The 22,049-nt window shown below is 48.9% G+C and overlaps 1 protein-coding gene across 1 annotated transcript in view; it reads right to left on the bottom strand.

Moving 5' to 3' along the window:
* Positions 1–22,049, bottom strand: part of NID1 (nidogen 1) — an 82,280-nt gene that overhangs the window by 37,498 nt on the left and 22,733 nt on the right. The window contains exons 2-9 of the mRNA XM_058309502.1: positions 21,640–21,939; positions 19,492–19,718; positions 16,709–17,082; positions 13,915–14,064; positions 9,735–9,986; positions 7,409–7,609; positions 4,771–5,016; positions 3,626–3,769 (exon numbers count right to left, since the gene is read on the bottom strand). Of these exons, the coding sequence (XP_058165485.1) occupies positions 3,626–3,769; positions 4,771–5,016; positions 7,409–7,609; positions 9,735–9,986; positions 13,915–14,064; positions 16,709–17,082; positions 19,492–19,718; positions 21,640–21,939 (1,894 nt within the window). The remainder of the gene's footprint in view (positions 1–3,625; positions 3,770–4,770; positions 5,017–7,408; positions 7,610–9,734; positions 9,987–13,914; positions 14,065–16,708; positions 17,083–19,491; positions 19,719–21,639; positions 21,940–22,049) is intronic.

The following is a 22,049-nucleotide window of genomic DNA, read 5'->3' as shown; positions in this document are numbered from 1 at the left end:
AAAAGAAGCATAATGATATTTTACATTGAGGAGTTCTGAGGATTACAATGGATGTACACCTACCATGCCCAAGAATATGATCTGTTTCTTATAATTATTAGGGATACACTCTGTTTCACGAGCTGTGACGATGGATTTGGCAGGCTTGGGACACGGCCCTCAAATGACCGCCAAGCTTTGGGGGCCATCCTGTGGCTACCAACCAGACAAGAAACTGAGCAAACTTGTCACTGCCCTCGGGCCACCTGTCCCCTGCTGGGTTAGAGTGCCTGCAGCCACCAGGTCCTCCCCAGGAGGTGCAGTGACTTCTGGAATCTCCAGAACTCCCCACCCAAGCCCCCCTGTATGACCCCTTCACACTTGAGAGACAAAGCCCTGAGGCCCAGGCTAGCCCATCCGTTCCTCTGCTGGTGACACAGATCCCCTGCTGGCTCCCCCGACTGCGTCGCACAAAACCAGCTCTTCTTTCACATCAGCCCCGTAATCTGCCCGGTACTGGGGCAGAAACCCAAACCAAATGCCGTTCGGCCTTTTGAAAGCCGACGGAAACCTGGGTTTCTGTGAAGGGTTTCTGATGCCAGGTCTCAGAGGAGACTGTGGCAGGCACAGGTGGAAGGTTCTGGAGCAAAGCCCCTCCAAGCGGCCTCTTCCACTGGCTAGATCCAGTGGAGGGGAACGCCCAGCAAGTGCGGCCTTCACGGCTCCGTCGACCAGCCACTGTCCCGGTGACGGGGGAGAATAAAGATCCGCTGGCTTCCCCCCTCGCACCGCAGATCTCGGAGGAAATTCCCAGCACAGATGTTTTGGACATGCTGTACAGGCTGCAGGGCTCAGTGACTTCAGTCCGCCTGCCAAAGCAAATAGCGGAACAGCAGGATTGCATCGAGCAGACAGAACAAAATCACCGGGGGAACGTTCTCGAGCTCTGTGCCTCTGGGGGGGATTCAAAGGGAAGCTGTGACTGAAAAAAAGGCTTTGGGGTGAGGAGGTGGCTCTCCCCTCAGGTCCTCCCTGCACCCCCGCCGGCGAGTAGCCGCTCGGGGACCGTGGGCTGGAGAAGGTGGCACCCTGGCCCGACGGTGTCAGCCAGGCCAAAAGACACCAGTCCTTTGGAGAACAGACCCTAGCAATGGCTCTGCTCGTATCTCATGGCCCTTGCACTTTGGAAATGCTAAGATCTAATTTAAATCCTCCCTTTAGGAAATTAAGGCCAGGCCCCTGATCCTTTCAATAGTGAATTGCTAATAACTGCTTCTCAAAAAGAAAAAGAGAAAAAAAAAACAAACCAGAATCTGCCAGAAGATTATTATTCAATATCGGCTCAATCTTGCCCCTGGGAAGAGAGTTCCTCATCCCATAAATCCCACTCTAACACAATAGGAGAATCCCGAATTATTCTTAAAATTACTGCTTCCTTTTTGACTTTTTTCCAAGTGGCCACTTTTCTCATATTCACCAACTGTGAATTTCCCCAATTTGTCTTGTTTTTTTAAGGTTCTACCAGGAATTGAACCCAGGACCTCGTACATGGGAAGCAGGCGCTCAGCCACTGAGTCACATCCACTCCCCCAATTCGTCTCTTACGAAGAGCGGGCTCTTTGAGGAGAAGAGTCTCATTGTTGATTTGTTAAATACCTTATGTGTACTCAGAAAAAAAAAAAATACTCAATGAGATGTTAACCCAAACTCTCTACAGACCCCAATTTGAGAAATCCATGAATTCCATTTCTCTAGGCACCAGAGCTCTGCAAGCCAACTGATAATCTCCAAAAATACCTGGGGACTCACTCTCTGATGGTCACCCCAAAGCAGCCTTGTTTTGGACAGTACATTCCATTACGTCCGCGCTTCGCCTGCCGAATTCCGGAGGTGCATCCCTGGGGAAAGGATGAACTTGCCCTCCTCCACAGAGCGATCCGCGTAAAGCGTTTGCTATCGAATCAGTGCATTACGCTTTGAGGCACGTTCCGCCTACCAAGAACAAGGGCTGGCCTCCCTGGGAAAACCCGACATTCCACCACACTGACACGCCCCAACAAGGCCCGACCAGCGTTTTGCCCACGCGTGACCATCTGTCCTCCTGCCAGGGCTTCGGGGGTTTTCTATGACAGCAACAGGCCCCACACGGCCTTCTGAAGCGATGCGCGGTCGCTAGGGCGGGCTCGGTACCAGGGGCAGACCAGGCGACGGTCACGGCTCAGCGCGGCAGGGCGGACCATCTCCGTGCCGTCTTAATATTCGGCCGTGTCCTGCAGTTGAAACTAGGCGGCCCAAAGCCCGGAATGTGTGTATCCCCCACATGGGGCCTGGCCCCGCCTTTGGGGCCCCGTGAGGATCTGCTCATGCCACGCAGGGTCACGCTGCTTCCGGCCGGCCTACGCCACTTCAGCCGTTCAAAACCGCCAGGCTCTTTTGGGAGCTGCCAGGAAGCGCCGATGACGAGACGTGTCTCCTCCCCAGCGAGAGACAAAAGGAAAGCCAGTCTCACATCGGACTCGGCCACAAGCACACAGCTATGGGCAAGCAGGCCAGACAAGTTCCACAACCAGCTCCATTATTTCAGGCCTCCCAACAACATCTGACACGACAGGTTCACTCGGAAGCCAGTACGGCAATCCCTGGCGGACAGCAAGGTCTGCTGACCTTCAGGTTTCATCAGCAGACCACACCCTGGATCTACCGGGGCAGGGAGGCGCTGGACTCGCCGTCCGAGGTACCATTCCTGACCCACGAGGCTGCAGGCTCACCAGCTTCCTAAACCCCACTTACTCACACAAGCGTGGAAGCCGCTGCTTAGCCTTCTAATCAACCATCCCTCTGTCCACCATTCATTTCACCTGGGGAACTTACTTCCCACATTCCTTATGTCCATCAGTGAACCCTAAGTCCTTAGGCAATGCTCAAGGAAGCGTTGGATATTCCCCAAGTAGTTGCCTCCGGTGTATGAGTTCTTCATTGAGTCAGAAGACAACGAACCACCCCTTGGTAAAGGATTAACATTTAGTCATAGCGGAGTGGGTGTAGCTTAGTGGCTGAGCACCTGCTCCCCATGTAGGAGGTCCCAGGTTCAATTCCCAGTTCCTCCTAAAAAAAACAAATTAAATTACACTTACAAACTTGTAACCATTAAAACTATCTACATGCAAGTATTTGAAATTAAATTATAATTAGTAAAAGGGGTATATCAAGAAGTTAGGATAATGAAGACCCTCAGGTCAGAGATGTGAGTTCAAGTATGGTCTTATTATTTATTTGCTTACCTTAATGAGCCTCATGCTCCTCATGGACAAAAAGGAATAAAACGACCTATCTCATGAATGTTGGAGAAAGGACGTAATGAGGTGGCAACCTAGAACTAGACTGATGCTACGATGGTCAGAAACTTGCTGACGTCAGCTTCCCGCCACCTGCCTTTTGTGAGAAAGCAGGTCTGCTCAGATGAGAGGCCAGGGGCCCTAGCCCTAGCATCACCGGGGGAACATGCAGCACGATGCATAAACAATCAGGCGTCCGCGGCATCCATCTGCATCCATCTGCATCCCAGCTCACGGCCACCGCCACCTCGCTCCGCTCTGGTTTAGAGTCCTGACGCTCCCCTGCCCCGAGTCAAAAGGGAGGGCCGTACCTGCGCAAGTCCGTCCATCTCCTCGAAAGCCAATGGAGCACTCGCAGGAGAACTGCGTCCCGGACCCGGGCCGACACACGGCGTTGGTGTCACACCCGTGGCTGCCGATGTAGCAAGGATTCTGAAGGGCGTCCGGGGAGCCCTCTGTGGAGACAGAGACATTCGTGAAGTGAGCACGCAGGAATTCTGGGAGGTTCCATGGAAAGTAAGCCACAGCTGTTCACCAAGAGGCAGCGCTATGAGGGGAAAACAGCCCACTCTCCGTATAACCCTAGGGCAGGGGTGGGCAAACCACACCCCTGTGGCCCTCTGCCTGTTTTTATAAATAAAGTTTTATTAGAAACCAAACACCCCCATCTGCTTACATGGTCTACAGCTGCTTCTATGCTACACCAGCAGACCTAAGATGGCGCGACAGAGACCGTATGGCTGGCAAAGCCTAAAATATTTATTACGTGGACCTTCAGGAAACTCGCCCACCCCTGAGGCTTGGAGCCACAGCTGGAAAAGGAAGAGAATGATACCTGCTTCCTTCTGCTTTATGGAGCTAAAGTACTAATGCCCTGGTTCAGCTGGAGAAGTGCCTTGGGTACTGAGTCAACTGAAAAAGGGAGAACTTAGTCCCTGGACTCCAAATATATATGATCCCGGGGGCTGAAGATTTGGACGGTATGAAGTCTGACACTACGGTATCATGAAACCACCCAGACCCCAGCTCCTTCCGCGCAGCCAGCCAGAAGGACCCACGGTCCAGGTCACAGGCTGTGGTGGCAGGGCAGAGTTCATCCCCAGGTGTAGCTAGATTTCTTCAGGCCCTGAGTGCTTAATTCCTTTCGAGGTCGGCTGTTTGCCAAAGCTGGGAGAACCTCTGGGTGGCCCACCATGTACGTTAACTCAGCAGGTTAGCCTTCTTCACGCTACTTCAACTAGCATAATGAACGAGGCCTTGGCTTGGAAGGATGGCATGGTTAGGTGCTCTAAGAATCTTGGATGGCAAGACATTTTGGCATATCCTCCTCCTATAGACTGAGAACGAGAGGCCAAAACCATCGGGCCAAGAGAAGGCATTTTACTTTTGATGTGTGGGCACATGGGGACCTGTCCTGGCCTGTGCACATGCCCCGTCTCTGGAGCATTCCACTTACCCCTGACGGGACCAATGGAGTTGCTTAGAGCGTATCGCAAGATCCGCTCCTCCTGGTTGTATAGGACAAACACACTGTCCACGGAGAGCTGCTGGGTGCTGGGCAGGGCCGGCCGCGAGGTGTCATGTACACACTCCTGGAAGGTGATGGTCTGACGCCACTGGTAAGTGTAGGTGTGCGCGGCGGTGGCCCCGTCTCGCTCAGGCTCCGTCACCGTGTACTCCCGGGTGGAGGAGGACGTGATCACTGGGGGCGAGGGGGAGAGAAGGAAGGGCAGGGGGTCAGAGCAGAAGATGAATGACGCAAGGGCTTTAGGACGTCTTACCTGGCCAGCACACCACCAGAGGGGAGCCTGGTGGAACAGGTTAAATGAGAGCATTTATTTCCGGGCTGGGGCTCAATCTGTTAGCTAGAAATCCCATACTATTACTGGTATTATTTGCATTAGGAATATTTTTGCTTTTTCTCATCAGGTGATTCTCTAAAAGCTCCTACGACTCTCAGGACTCACCCAGGGACCAGCAAGGTCTAGTGGAAAGGGCGCAAGACCAAGGGGCGGACAACGGAATTCACTCCCTTGTGCCATCATGGGCACACTCTGTGGCCACGGGCTGGTTACTGAATTCTCTAGGCTCGGCTTCCTTCACAAAATGGGTTTGGGTGAGAATTCGACAAGCTGACATATGCCAAAAAGCTTGCAAAATTGAGCAGGAATACTATTACAAAGTGAAACCACTATTTATTGAGCATTTACTATGCGACTAGCACCTTGCTAATTGCTTTATGTAGGTTATCTCTTATAGGAGTCAGTTAATAGTGGTTGCTATCTACAACCCTAGATTAAGCAGTTATATGATATTAAAATATGAGAAATTCAGTGGCTTCAGCAACCAATTTCTGAGAAAATAACTAAGAAGCTCGGAGCAAACCCCGACAGAGAAGAGAGACAGTTTTCCCAATCAGAAGAGAGCTATCCACCCACAATGTCAATGAAACCCACAACTTCCTATTTAAAAAAAAAAAGCATAAAGGCCTCTTTATATTTATGTGCTCTGCCGCAGTTTGCACCATAACAGAAGCACACAAGCCAGAGGATAAATAAAAGAGCAGTGTAAGCTGCTCCCCTCCAGCTCCCACGTGCTGAGCTGCCAGAAACGCCATCTGGCTGTGGACGGCTGCAGGCTGCAGCCCTGCTGCCTTCCCACCTCCCACTCACCCTCGCACACCCCAGAATGAGGAGCCCCAGGCAAGCTCCAAAGCCTGGCGCAATTCGTACAACCTTTCTGCAAAGCAATTTAACAAGAGTTCACCCTGTTGGACCCAGCACTTCTATTTCTAATATTTGAGTGTTAGAAAAGAATCAAAATTTGGCCAAGATATGATGAAGATGGTCATTTCAACCTACAGATGAGAGGAAAAAGATTGGAAATAACCTAAGCTTTAGAAAATAGGGGGAAACGGACTTTGGCCCAGTGGTTAGGGCGTCCGTCTACCATATGGGAGGTCCGCGGTTCAAACCCCAGACCTCCTTGACCCGTGTGGAGCTGGCCATGCGCAGTGCTGATGCGCGCAAGGAGTGCCATGCCACGCAAGGGTGTCCCCCGCGTGGGGGAGCCCCACGTGCAAGGAGTGCGCCCGTGAGGAGAGCCGCCCAGCATGAAGGGAGAGTGCAGCCTGCCGAGGAATGGCGCCGCCCACACTTCCCGTGCCGCTGACGACAACAGAAGCGGACAAAGAAACAAGAGCAGCAAATAGACACCAAGAACAGACAACCAGGGGAGGGGAGGGGAGGGGGAGGGGAGGGGGAGGGGAAGGGGAGGGGAAGGGAAAGAAAGAAAGAGGTTTAAATGAACAGGCATACGATAGAATAGTGCACATTCATTGAAGTATTTCTGAAGCTTACTTAATGAAACTATAAAGCATTCATAATTTTTTGAAAAAGATTAAAATGTGGTATGATTACAGTTTTGTTTAAATAAAAATAATATACCTGACTGCACATTAATGTCATAGTATTGTATTGATTAAATTTCTGAATTTCATCATCTTACTTAGGGTCAAGTAGAGACTATTCTTCTTGTTCTTAGGAAAAACACAGGACATACTTGGGGGATGAATGAGCATACATCTATAACTTACTCTCCAATGGTTCCGAAAAAAAATGTATATACACATGATAGAGAGAGAACAATAAAGTAAATGGGGCAAAATGTTAATTAGGAAAGATGGGCTAATCTTTGTACTATTTTCCACTTTTCTCTAAGTTTAAAATTCTTTTAAAATAAAAGCTTAAAACGACATATAGATACATAAACATTATAATAAAACTATATTAAATTATATATGTGTGTGTGTCCATGTATGTTGTATTTGTGTGTGTTGGGGAAAAAGGTAAAAAGAAATACACTTTAATAATGATTCTCTCCCAGGTTACAATTCCAATTTATGCTAATTTTTTTGCACGAAATTATCTACAATGAGCGCGTACTCTATCATTAGAAATAAAACAGTGTTTTGCAAAGATGACGCCCTGCACGTTTCCCACTTGAGACCAAGCAAGGCACACAGCACTGCAGCAGCCAAGAAGCTTCCAGCTGTGTCCCGAGGAGGCAGGTGGCAGGGCGCCCAGCCAGCTCACCTGAGTGGGAGTAGTGGTAGAGCTCTGTGTAGGGCTCGATGTGGACCGAGGAGCCAAAAGGGATCTGCGGGACACGGCCCTCCAGCTCCGTGTCGATGGTCAGGTGTCCGTGCTCATCGATGCCACTGAATTGCTGCTTGATGACCAGCTTGCCCGGATGCCCCACGAAGGTCACCTCTGCCTGGCGGGTGAACTCCCCACCTGGAAAACAAGGTGGGCTGTACGCTCACGCGGCACCCCTGCCGCCTCCTCGGGCCGACGAGGCAGCGGCAGGTTCGTGCTCCCTCTGCGGGTGGCTGGCAGCGCGTGGGGCGGGGGAAGCTGAGGCTGTAACTTGGACGTCCAAGTGGTCCAGAGAGGAGAGGAGCTACTTCCCAGCCACAAACCAACCCCTAAGGTGGGCGGGCTTCACCGGGGGACCTGGTTTGACTCCCAGCTCTGCTAGATACTGGCTGGGTGAACTGGAACAAGTTCCTTGACCCCTCTGTGCCCCCACTTCCTTCCACTAAAAGAGGGGTCCCACCTATCTTATGAAAATTAAGTGAGATAAGGCATGTTCAAAGTGAACCGCAAATCGTCAAATGCTCTACGACGGCGTGTTATGGTGATGGTTACTGTAACCGGTGAGTCCTGGTCAGGAGGTGAGAATGATCTCCAGTTCCAGAAAGCCATGCCAGGAATGCCTGCTGCTGATGCCGGCTCAGGAACCGCCCGTGGTGGGTGCGGACGTGCAGGAAGTCCTCCTCCTTCTTTCCCCTCCTCCCCTTTCCCACATTTGGATACTCCCCTCGTAGCAGGGGCCGGCAAACTGGAGCCGGACTTGTAAATCGGGCATGCTGCCTGTTTTTGTCTAGCCCGCGAGCTAAAGACTGGCTAAAAAAAATTTAAAATGAAAAAGGAATATTTCTGAAAATATTACTGTATTTAGAATTAAATATATAAATCAGATATACCTAAAACATTTCATTTATAGCTATAGTCGTGGCCAGATGGCTAAACTACTCAGGCAAAGCTTGAAATATTACTATCTGGCCTTCTGCAGGCAATGTTTGACAACCTGCTTTGTAATTACCCCAGTCCTAGGCAGATATCCAACTGATAGCAGAGGTTCTGGGGTAAGGAAGAAGGACCAGCTGTGCAACAGAGATCGGCAGCCAGGAACTTGTAAAGATCCCCCCTGGCCCATGCTGAAGCTGATGGGCGTTCAAAAGGGTCCCGATTTAAATGAACCCACTTACAAAGTAACCCTAACAAGAAAAGCTGTGCAGGGAAGGAGTAAGGTCTGAGAGTCAAGGGCAAAGCTCCACTAGGTTTGCAAAGGAAAGAGCATCTCGTTTGCACAAGACCATGGACATGGTGATAATACTCAGAATACATAGGCCTGAGAAATAGGGAGAGAAAGCATGAGGCTGAAATTAGCATCTTATGGGTAGGCAAGCGCCCTTTCAGATATGTATCCTCTCCTTTCTTAAAATGGCCCAGCTTGGGAAGTTACGTATTTATACACGTCACTCCTAGAGGGATTAACAGCGTAGAGCGGTGTGATTCTGCTTTCGGCACAGACGCCCCAGCTGGGCTCGGGGAGTGGTGGAGAAGGCAGGGCCAGAACAGTGGAGGCACCCACTGATGTGCAGGCGCCACAGCAAAGCAAGCTCGAGGCCCCGATGTGACTTGAGATGGAGGACGCAGTCGCCTCCCCTGCTGTCTGCAGGAATGGGCCTCTGTCGTACACAAGTGGTCGGGCCTCGGTGGAGCAGGGACTGGCCGCGGGGAGAGGCCCAAATGACCGGCCCACGGGCCTGCAAAGGACTGAACCTTCCTTGACAGGTCACAGTCTCGAAGAAACTCTGAAGAAACTCGGGTTTCCTCGGGCACATGAGGATTGCACTTATCGGGCTTCATTTACCAGCTAGAAATGACAGATTCCTTTGCTTCCAGCAGTTGGGAGGAAATATCAAATACCAACTTCAGACACGTTTGAATTTGGAGACAGACTTGATGAAGAGACGGCGGCAGACCGCGAGCCCCTGGCTCTTAGCTGTGAGGCTATACGAGTGGCCAACATCTCTTCTTCCAGGGACTTCTACGCATCCACCACTAAATTGCCCCCTCATCAAAATGGAAGGCCAGGCAGTCTCCATTAACACATAGTAACGAAAAAAATGTGACATTTTACCTCAGAACCACAGGGTACTCCGGCTACAGACAAGGAGCCACGGAATTCTTATCGGCAAGCTGCTCCCGTCAGGAGCCCCTTTTCCACTCACCCCCCTGCCCCCAGGCCCCACGGCACGGCCCGCTGATTTGAACGTAGGACATCAACTACCAGTGAGGCTGAACCCGTTCTTGAATCCGTCCTGCTCCACCGCAAACATCCATCCAACGATGCCGCCCACAGGCGCCAGAGGAAGCAGAGAGTACCCGAGGGTCTCGGGGATCGTGCTGATGGCCGTGTAGGAGCGCCCGTGGTTCATCACCACGTAGGAATGCAGGTCGGTGTTCTCGAAGACGACCGGCGTCTGGCTGCTGCCCACCAAGACCCTTCCTCTCACTTTGCCGTTCACTCGCTGAGGGGACCCTGAGCGGGAAACAGAGAGAGAAGGCAGATACGGCTTCCACGCCAGCCTTTAGAAAAGGACACTATGTCCGTCGTTTCACGAAGCACCGAGGCAAAACAGCACTGGGGCAAAGGCTTTGGGATAAGCTAACGTTCGTTTTGTCCCCGAGAGAGAGTGCCTGTGGCTGGGTGCCCCGGCCCTTAAGAACCCACGGCTCCTTCCTCTTCCGTGTGAACTGAGGGCGTGGGTGCCGGGCAGCTCCGATGCGAGCCTCAGGGGATCAAGGGACTTCGGGGACATATCAACCAATTCCCAGAGAAGAGCAAAACCTCGGGGGATCTAGAATTAGTGAGACCATATGATTTCTCACTTTTGAGAGAAAAGGGCAGAACCTACCATTTTGCTGGGAATGGACCTAGGGGTTCTGGGACGTGTGCAGCCTGACACACCTGAACAAGCACTTATGACTCAAAAACAGCCTCACTACCCGGGGTGAGGTCTGACGGGCCAAGTCCTGGACACCCGTGGTGACAGACAGACAAGGTGAGGCCTTTATGGACCCCAGAAAAATCATGTCCTTAGAGCAAATCCATTCCTGTGGGTGTGGATCCACTGTAGGTGGGACCTTTGGATGAGGTTACTTCAATGAAGGCGTGGCCCAGGGTGGGTCTTAATCCTTCTGCTTTATAAACGGGATGAACTTGGAGAGAGACAAGGAGAAAGCCACAGCAGCAGAGAGAAACCCACAGAAACTGCGAGAGGAAGCCGTGGAACCAAAAATCTGAAAGTGACGAAACCCAGAAGAGGAGGGAGAGCCCGGCAGATGCTGCCACGTGTCTTGCCACGTGACAGAGGAGTCCAGAATCGCCAGCAGCCAGTCTTTGGGGAGAAAGCATCGCCTAATGATGCCTTGTTTGGGACATTTTTCTCTGCCTCAGAACTGTAAGCTTGCAATCTAATAAACCCCCATTGTAAAAGCCAGTCCATTTCTGGGACATTGTGTTTTGGCAGCCAAGCAGAGCAAAACGTGGGCACAGCAGACATCACGGGCCCTCACAAGCACACTCTGAACCAGAACCCGCCCGTGGAACGGGACTGCGGTTGCTGTTGATTCCTCCATTTAAACACTCGGGAAAGACGCCAGTGACATCGATGAGGGGGATTTAAAAGATTCCTTACTAAGCTGCCAAATAGTATATATAGGGCGACAACATTTTTTAATCTTTTATTTTTTATGTTATTTATATTCTTTTATATTTATATTATTTTTTATATTATTTTATTATACTACAATAATAAATGTTAGACTATACCTGGGGAAAAAGAGATATACACAAAACGGTCAACATTCACTACTGAGGGCAAGGCAGTGTCTTCCTTTTCTTTTTTTATATTGATCATTTGTTGTTTTATTTATTTATTTTTAAAGTCTATTTTATGGATATATATTAACAAAGGATACAATTCATTCAAAGTGTACAATCAATGGTGTTTGGCATAATTATAGTTGTACATTCATGACTTCAATCATTCTTACAGCATTTTCATTATTTTAATAATAATATAATAATAAAAACCAGATGAACAAACAAGAAAATTCTTCACCTCTTAATCTCTCTAAGTTTGTATAGTTCCATTTAATATGAAATGTCTAGACTAAGCCAGCTCCATAGAGACAGAAAGTAGATTTGCAGTTGCCAGAAGCTGGATAAATTGGGGAAGCAAGGGGGACAGTTAATGGGTACAGGGCTTCCTTTTGGGGTGATGAAAATATTATGGAAGGAGACAGAGGCGGTGGTTGCACAACTTTGTAAATATATTAAACCTCACTTTATACATTTTAGAGAGGGTGTTGAATTATATCTCAATTAAAAAAACCTAAAGACTAGAATGAGAGGTAAAACAAGGTCACCTTGGACTCTTCGGGTCTGACGTAGAATTAAAATCCTGGCAGTTATTGGCTGCACAGTATCTCATTTCTTCTTCTAGACTATACACTAATAGGGACACAACTTTCAGGCCCAACCCCGAGCTGCGTCTGAGGTCCCTGCACTATGTAAGCTCCCGGCAGTGCTTGGTGGATCAACCCTAGACAGACAGGTGGGCACCTGGCTTTGTCACCTCACATCGTGAGGACATTGTGCTGTGTCCGATATGCCCAAGCTGCTAACCAGGGTCCCGGACAAGCCTACACGTACTCCACACACAGAGTAAGTCTGCACACTCATTGTGTCATTGCACTGGGGAATGCTGCGAAATTAGCAGACTAATAGCGAAAGAATGCTACCCAAGAACCAGCACAGAAACATGCAGGAGAGCCAAGTCAAGGAAGCCAAATGCATTTTTTTCCACCGAGCTCTGAGCTAGGGGGAAAAAAAATTACATAACAAGAATCCAACAAATATTGAAACCACAAAAACTTTTGTGGGGTGTATATTAATGTCAGAATATGTAGCAGGGCAGTTTGTCATATCTGAGCTTGCTGCCAGACACCAACTGCTCAGCATTTTGAGCTCTGATACTTGGCATGGCCAGAGCAAATGAGGTTGCTCTCTAAGAGGAAGCTTTCATTGTGGATTTTGGAAGCTTCTCCTAGGGTAGGAGAAGTATAAAAGTCAAGCATGAAACAAAGAAGCAAAGCCACACTATCTTGGGGTGGTGGGGTTTAGAAGAAAATAGACAACACATTCTAAGAAGTCAAAAACATCCCCCAAAAGTTAATATGAACATTATACTAAATTTTTTCTTTGCAGGAGGTAGTATTTTTTTTTTAACTCTCTCCTTATCTAATTGTGACCCCGAAGAAATGGACTTTTTTTAGCAACTTAAAATTGTAACTGATTTCATGATGCTATGGCAAATCCTCTGAAAACGAGAAAACATGCCTCCAGCTGCATTTTGTTTAGTGAATTTTCCCAAGCAAGGGAAAATTACCTGTGAGCAGTGAGGCAACTTGTCAGGACCTGGGAACAGAGTTCGGTGGGGTGTTTTTCTATTGTTTGCTAAAATTCTGGCCCTCGGTCCCAGGTTCCCTCACTTCTACCTCTCTGAGTAAACCCGGATTGGGAAATCCTAGATTTGCAGAGAGAGGATTCTTCTTGCCTTTCTTTTGGCTCATTTCGGGGCAGAGTTCAGAACTGATGCAGGCCTGTGGCCAAATCCATTTTGGAGTCAGTCCCAGAACGTGTCTGGAGCTCTAGAATTACCTGCGTGCTCCCCTCAATCTCCCCAATAACCACACTTTGGATTCAGGGGCACAAGGAGAGTGAGACAGAAGGGTAAGGACGACCGAGCTAAATTTCACCATGACGAACGTTGGTCTCCGTCAGCCCTCTGTGGCCCTGCTGGGGTTAAAATAGGTCTGTGACTCCTGCTAAATGAAACTGGAGAGACCCTAAGGACAAAGACATGGAAGAGGTCTGAGAGAAACTGAGGAAAATGGGAGGGCATCAGCACTTCCCGGCCCAGGCCGCATCATTTCCTCCGGGCCTCTGCCCACCGCTGGGGCAGCTGTCAAGTTGGTCTCCAAATGGCTGTCACCTCAGGGGTGGAGAATCAGCACAGGAGAGAGGGCACCCTCATCCTGTGAGAACAAATGGATGTGGCACAAGAGAACGATGGCCTCTCTCCCACTCCAGAAGGTCCCAGGATGGGTTCATGGAGCCACCTAATGAGAATACAAGCAGACACAGAAGAACACACAGCGAATGGCCACAGAGAGCAGACAAGGGAGGGAGGGGGGAGAAACAAATAAACAAATAAATCTTAAAAAAAAAAAAAAAGGACATTCCACCAGGAAGGATGGGAGATGAAATGCCATCCCCATACTAGAAACACTGGATACTTTTAGAGGTTTGGGCAAAGGCAGCTTTGAAAAGGAAGCACAGAACAAAAACTCCACTCCCCCACCTGCTCCCCCAAGGAATGGGACTTAGAAAGGCAAATTACCTTCCGTGACACACTGCCTGCCGTTGCCCGTGTAACCGGCGACGCAGCTGCAGCAAAAGCCAGTGGGGTAGTCCCTGCACTCTGCATACACGGAGCACTGGTGCCTGCTGTTGGCGCACGTCTGGCGGGCGTCAGTGTTGTAGCTGAACACTGTCCAGAGACAACAAGCGCACACCTGTCAGGATGTCCCAGAACTGCGGAACAGGTCGCTGCGCCGCGCGGGGGGCCTTCGAGCCCCGAGGGTTTCCCATCTGTTGTGGGCAGTTCAAGGGCTGAGGCTTCATATGTGGCTGCTTTGCTGCTCAAAGCACCAAGATTTTTATGGACCTACTTTTTTTCATCATAGCTTTTATAGAGATTTTTAAAAATTTTAATGTAGTTTAATAAACTGTTTCTTTAAAAAAAAAAACCACCAAGGTGAATGGGTCTAAAAAGAGTTTTGAAACATCACAAGACTAATTCAGACTTCCTGAGTACGGAGTACTCAGTATCATGCAATCAGTCAGGTTATTGCCATTCAATTTCAATCTTAGATGTTACTCATCCAACATAGTCAGAAGGATCAGCTTCAGGCTTGGGGGGAACCTTAAAACATTTTTTATTTATTTTTTGCCTCCAGGGGATAACTCAGACACTTACACCCAAAAGCTGTTCAAAAGGAAGCAGATGTAGCTCAAGTGGTTGAGAGCCTGCTTCCCATATGTGAGGTCCTGGGTTGGATCCCCGGTACCTCCTAAAAACACACACAAATGAAAAAAACAACTCTCCTTGGGGAGCAGCTGTAGCTCAGAGGTTGAGCACCTGCTTCCCATGGATGAGATGCTGGGTTCAATCCCCCATACCTCATTAAAAAAACAAAAGGCTATTCAGAAATAAGCCCACAGATATACCTGGGCCAAAAGCCTTTGGCCCAAGAAACGAAAAGAATTTCTTCTTACATTAAAGTTCTACCCCCTCCCCAGGTTCATTTTATTAGAATTATGAACTTGGTCATTAAATTTAATAACCCAAAGCAAACTAATTTGGGATGTAGTTCAAAAGCACACAAGGGGATGAACTTTTAAAGGGGATAATAATCCAACTTATAATTGACTGCGATGAGTGAAGATGAAAGTAAAATGTAACCCCAGGTAGCTTCTATTAATCCTACGTGTTCAGAAGGGAATTTCCAGAGTGTGTAAAGATGATGCTTGGAGCCCAGAGCACGTCGACCCCAAACTGCACATGCAGATGCTGCTGCTGATCGCCTAAGCTCCAGCTGTGCGCCCAGCTTTCAAGTGGCCCATTACCGCGGCGCGTCTGTGGGTGGCTGTTCTAACAACACTGGAATTATGCTGCTGGCTACAGAAGACTGACCTTTCTAACAAAAACAGTGAAATAATTGGGATAGAAGGGCAAAAAAAAAAATCCATTCCAGACAAATTTTGAGTTCAAATCTGGGCTTTTACAAACATAAGGTAATATACAGTTACACCCTGTTGGATCTGGATAGGGTGTCATTTATTATTTCTTTATTTTTATTTGGGGAGGTGTTGGGGATTGAACCTGGGCCCTCGTCCATGGGAGGCAGACGCTCAACCACTGAGCTATATCCACTCCCAGGGTCTTGTTTAAATGTGATGGGTTCACAAAAGAGAATTTCTGGGATACCTGGATAGAGTGGAAACAGGATGGAACTCAACATCTGCAAGTAAGCACCCCCATCACATCCAGGGGAGGTCCTCTGAAAGCAGCCTGGAGGCAGACGGCCACGGGCTAAGAGAAGCTGGCATCTCTGGGGAGACGGGGGGGGGGGGGGGGGGGGGGGGGGGTAAAGTGTGTGGAGGAGGCCTGAGGCATGAGACGCCCCCTCAGCCTGTCGCCTCATGGCCGCCTCTCTTCTGAGCCTCGCTCTCTTCTGCTCCGAAGTGAGCCTACTACCCCTTGCCACCAGCCTCATCCACGGATACTCAGGCAGAACAAAAATCTAGGCTTATTGCTATGAGATCAACCAAAAAATGTAAGAAGAAATAAAAAAGGGCAGGTAATGCGGAAGGACTGTACTTTTCTGAGGGCCTCATGAGAACTTCACAGTACAAACAGTGAGGGGTCTGAGTACACATCATTGAAAGCCTTAGCCCATCCCATTTGAATTTTAGTGGATTAAATGTCAACCTGAAGAGAACAATGACACAGTTTAGTTTGAACCTTTCTTATAAGACAAATTAAACCCATGCTGGGGTTCAAACTATTTTCCCTCAAAATGTCGCCAAATCTGATTGACTTAGAAGAGACCATACTGTAAAGCCAGCTTTAAAAGGCGCATTTTAAAGAATGTCATATTCTTTATCTTTATAAACCAGTTCTGAGTTATCAGGACCTGGGAGGAAAAAAATATAATCAACCATTCTAATTCCAAAGCCAAGAGGAAATAACTGTCAAAGACAAGCTGCTTAAATGACCAAAGGGACTTGTAAAAGGCTTTTTTTCTTTTCCAGGTAGATGAAGCTATTTCTGATGTTAGGAGTCACCAGATGAGAACATCTGACTTCCACAGTGGTTCTAATGCGCTCTCCTCTTCACAACAGGCAGGACAGAAGGAAAGCTAGGCTGCCTGAGGGAGGACACACTCGGCCGTCGCCACAGCCACGGCCCGAGTCCTGCGAGATTCTCTGGGGCTCTCTGAGGCGCCAGGCCCTACAGGAAGGCTTGACACTGAAGTCAACCCGTCGATGTTACAAACCACTGGACAACCCGCGCAGCCGCCAGCACCCGCCAGCGCCCCTGCCCGCCGCGTGCCCAGCACCAGCCTTACCCACTTCCGTTTCCTCGACTTCATCCACGTCAATGACCTGGGGGTGCGGCTGGGGAAACCTCTCCGCCGGCAACTGGAAGGACCTGGCCCTCTCCACGGGAGCTTCCGGGGGCCTCTCCGTGGCCGCCTGGCGAGGCGAGGGGACGCTGGGCCCGTGGTGCCGACCGACGTCTCCCCGGCCCGGAGCCTCGTGGGGGCGGGAGGTGGCGCCCACGTCTTCCGGACCCACAGTGGTCACCAGGTCGTAGTCGTCCTCGTCGTCGTCGTACTCTGCCCCGTCGTCGAGGTGCACGTCAGCGGGCACCACACCGCTGGCCGTGGCCGGGCTCCCTGTCTCGAACACCCAGACACCCTGCTGCCCGGAGTTGCTGCTCCTGGGGAGGGACAGGCCTCTTGGAAACACACCGACAGCCCACGAACAGCCCCTACTACCCAGCAGGGGACGCCCACGGCGCTGGGGGGACCCGAAGCCCGGCCCCTCGCCTGCCTCCCACTGCGGCCAGACTGGGGGCTGGGCGGAGGAGGTGCGGCCTGTCCATCATCACAGAGCTGGAACCTTCCAGGGCTACTGTGGGGGGGCGAATCCCAACAGGTGCAGCAGTGGCCTACGCTCAGCCACTCGGAGGGTGCGTTCTAGGGAGACTGTCAGGCCTTAAAATGTGACTTATTCACACCAGTGGTTGGTTCAATGCCCTCACGTATAAGCACCTGTTACTTGAAGCCATTCCTTTTTTTCACTATCTTTTTTCCATGGCACAGCTTATTGGGGGCCCCAGCTCCATTAGCTGCGGGATCTTGGACAAGTCTCAGTTTCCCTTTTTGTGCTCAAAGTGGGGAGAAAATGATATACAGAATCCAAAAGCATTTTATAATTACAAAACGCAATGAAATAACTCTAATCTTTACCTCTTGCTCCCCCGGTTTTACTACTCTTATAAGCCTGTGATTGGGAAGTAGTCCACTAGAAATTATATTAAACTACCAGATGATAAAATAAAAGAGAAGACATCATTCCCTGGAATGGGTCTTTGGAGAACACCGAGCAAAAAATGGGGGCGGGATGGGGGATGAGGGAGCACGGAAGTCTTGTAGCAGGATGTCTGATCCACCTGCCCGCCTTGGACTCAAGGAAAGGCAGGGGTCTGCAGAAGCTTGCTTGTATCTGCTCATGAGAGCAGCCATTGTAAAACCTTAAATCATCTAAGCTTAGAATTAAATAAGTCATATTAAAAGCAAAGGTAATAAATACACAAAACTCATCCCATCTAATTATCTTACTATCATCTATGCTCTTGAAGTGACTGAACTCCAGTGTATAGTACGTACATATATAATATATAATGCAATATAAGGGTGCATCGTCTCTTGACTTCACATTGAGTGATATTGTATTAGGGCTTGAAATTGGCCATGGAAAGAGGATTTACACCACAGAAATAGACAAATGCTGTAAATTAGGGCTTTTCACTCCTTCAGAAAACCAGCTGTTAAGCATTTATCAGCACACTATTTAGGAAAGGGCAAAAGAATTTTAGGCTCTGACAATATGAAATTATGGAGGAGGGAATTTCTTTCTTTATTCTTTAAAGAATAATGGGGGAGGAAAGACATTAATTTTTAGAAAAACCAGTCCTGACTTTTCCTTCTTTTGCCAAATTCTGCAAAACAGCCTGAATATTGTAACAACTAATCACAGCAGGAAAAGAGGTTGGGTAACCCTTATTGCTAAATTTATACTTAGAAAGGAGATGGTAGAAACTGCTTAAAATGAGGATATCTAAAAAACAGGACATCTGTTCATTCCAAGGGGACATTTCCTTAAGTTCAGCAGAAAAAAAGTACTACATCATATAAAAACTATTTATATAGGTGGCGGACTTGGGTCAGTGGTTAGGGCGTCCGTCTACCACATGGGAGGTCCGCGGTTCAAACCCTGGGCCGCCTTGACCTGTGTGGAGCTGGCCCATGCACAGTGCTGATGCACACAACAAGTGCCCTGCCACGCAGGGGTGTCCCCCGTGTAGGGGAGCCCCACGCGCAAGGAGTGTGCCCCATAAGGAGAGCCGCCCAGCACAAAAGAAAGTGCAGCCTGCCCAGGAATGACGCCGCACACACGGAAAGCTGACACAGCAAGGTGATGCAACAAAAAGAAACACGGATTCCCGTGCCGCTGACAACAACAGAGGCAGACAGAGAAGAAGACGCAGCAAATAGACACAGAAAACAGACAACCGGGATGGGGGGGGAAGGGGAGAGAAATAAATAAATAAATCTTTTTTTAAAAAAAAACTATATATAGGGAAGCAGATATGGCTCAAGCAGCTGAGCTCCTGCCTACCACATGGCAGGTCCTGGGTTTGGTTCCCGGTGTCTCCTGGAGAAGACAAGCAAGACAGTGAGCTGGTGCAATGGGCAGGCGTGGTGAGCTGACATAACAAGATGATGCAACAAGAAGACACAAAGAGGAAAGACCATGAAAGACACAACAAATCAGGGAGCTGAGGTGGCTCAAGTGACTGAGTCCCTCTTTCCTACAGGTTCAGTTCCCGGTGACTCCTAAAGAGAAGACGAGCAGACACAGAGAGCAGAGAGGGAGTACAAGGGGGGAATAAATAAAATAAATCTTAAAAAAAAAAAAAAAAACACTATATACAAAACTTAAATCTGTGGGAACATTTTTAGGTGACATTCTATAAGGTCCATAACCTTATCCTTAACAAAATAATAAAATGAGAATCTTATAAGGAGAAAATAAAATCTGCTGAAGAACAAAGAATGCATACCTGGCCAAATTTTCAATTGATTCCCTATCATTAGCAAATATATTGTAAGCTCCATCGCTCTTCCATGTGAATTCCACTAAGCCTTGGCTGAACGCGACCACCGCGGGCACTTGGTTCTCGTCCTTCTTGGAGTACGCCGTGTAGAACTGCAGCCCATCCTCTGGATAAAGGAAAATGGCGTAGGAGCTGGACTCAGAGGAGGCCAGTGCAGCCTGGAACGTGTTTCTCTGGGAAGAAGAGTTAAAATTCAGTTAACCTGGGAAAATACCTACAGATCTTAAAACATGTTCACCAGACAGATATAGAAAAGTGAATTGTTAGGGCATAACAGCATTCTCATCTTATTCTGAGGGACTTTGAGTCCTTTGGCAGCAGGGAACAAGTGCTCCCGCACGGCTCTACTGAAACATCTCTAAAGCTTCTAAAGCTATGAGAACTTCAGACAGGGGCATAAATTGCATCCAATTTAGGGAATTCTCATCCCTTAGAATTAACGTCATGAAGACTATGGGACGTAGCACATGGGGGGCGGACACAGCAGAGAGGGTCCTCCTTAAATCCTGGTATATTTCCTGGGTGCCAGGCATTGCTCTGGGCCATGGGATGCACAGAATAAAAATACATGGTCCCTGACCATCAGGAACAAAGACTGATGTGGAAAAAAACATGACAAAACCTGGGGATAGAGTCTAAAATAGGGATCTGGACCAAGAACTACAGGAGCCGTAGGAAGAAGGGCCAGATGCTGGGGGGCGGGGGGGGGGGGTGGGAGAGGCCATGGCTGGTCAAGGCTTCTCAGAAGGGTTGAATTTGAATGACCAGGAGAGAGTTGACCACCGAGGGAAGGGTCAGGGGAAAGGACACAGAGCAGAGAGGGTAGCATGTGCAAGAGGCTGGGAGTGAAAAAACAAAACGAAACAAAACAAAGGCATGATCAGGGAACTGCAAATAATCAAGAATTGATGAAATAAGCTGGCCCAGCTGCTGTGCAGCATGGAGGAACACCGGGAGATGACCGGGCACCGGGAGATGGCGGGCGAGGGCTCTGTACCAAGGACTGAGTAAATATTATGCCAGTGAAAGGAAACATGCGAGAATTTTCAGATTTTTGAACATCTTTCAAGTGGAACACTCAGATAACAGTTGGCAAAGCAAAACATATGTCACACACACCCATAAGAAACTATCCAAGTGTTCAGTGGGTTGTAATATGCTTTACTTGCAGGGGAAAGAATGGACAAACAAATGAGTTCGGGAAATGCTAGTTTAAACATCATTAAACAGGTTTCTCTACTGCAGGACTTCTTAGAGTGAGTCTCCGAGAGAGACACAATATTTAGCATTTCCCAAACTAAGTTGTCCAAGAAATTCTTTTTTCCAAGGACCATCTTGTGGGACTTGTGCTCTGGGGCAGATATTTGGGAACTAGTAACCCACCTGGAACATTTCCCATTTAGATGGAGGGCTTTTGGACCTTTCAATTGCCTCACTACCCCACAATTCTATAAAAAAATTAAATAATGGTGGGGAGAAATTATTTTTCCAAGGAAAATTCGAGGAATGTCCTAAAAAGTCACACTGGGTCTATTGATGGCCTATTCAAATAACCCCCTTCCTCCAAGGGCAAATACAAGGTCTATAGACCCTTACAGCCTTAAAGTAAATTACAGCACTTGCTTTCTGAACCACTCCTACTGTACAATGGTCTTGTCCGCGAGACTAGAATGTGAGGCCTGGTCTTTGTTTCTTCACATCCCTCAGGTCCACTTTGTTCTTTTACACCAATCACCTTACAGTAATAACTTCCCTAATTTGAAATTACCGTCCTCACTATCTGCTGCCCAAGGTTAAGGTCCTGCCATTTCAAGCACGGTGACAGGATGCTGTTTACCAACACTCTCTTGTCATGCAGGTGTCTTTTCAGGCACTGGCTTTCATTACTTCCAATCACCATTGAAGCAGAGATTTATACAGTCTTGAAAATAAGGCTGTGGGACTTTTAGACCTGCACTAACCAACCCACGAAATCTGGCCTTGGGTGCCACCTTTGCCAGTAAAACAGGCACGAGGTACATCAGAGTAGCACAAACCAGAAGACCACAGAGCCTCTGAAGCCAATCTGTCACCCTGCACCTGCTGAGTGCTCACCTTGCCTTCCTGGGCGGGGTCCCTGCTGGGCCCCTGGTAGGGGGCCACAGATTCCCAAGTGACAACCACCACGCTTCTGGGCTGGAAAGCGATATCCGGGAACCCTCTCTGGACATGCTCTGCTGCCAGCCGAGTGACAGAAGGGGACAAGTCTTCTCGATAATAAATCTTTCCAACACCATCGGTCGTGTCCAAGTCAGCCAGGAAGGGCGCGGCTGCTCCGAAGGTGGGTGGGAAGAGTCCGGGGTGGAATTCTTCGGCTGGCGGTTCACTCATGGCGATGATGCCATTGGTGGTGACCTGTACAAAACCAAGCATGGCTAAAAGGCATGCAGAAATGACCTATCTCCTGACGGTGATGGGGACTCCCCCCCCCCCCGACGCAATGCTGCCGCCACGTTGCCACAGGA

Source organism: Dasypus novemcinctus, chromosome 13 (genome assembly GCF_030445035.2).
Source record: "Dasypus novemcinctus isolate mDasNov1 chromosome 13, mDasNov1.1.hap2, whole genome shotgun sequence".
In the NCBI taxonomy this organism is placed as follows: Eukaryota; Metazoa; Chordata; class Mammalia; order Cingulata; family Dasypodidae; genus Dasypus; species Dasypus novemcinctus.
This window is presented reverse-complemented; position numbering and strand designations above follow the sequence as displayed.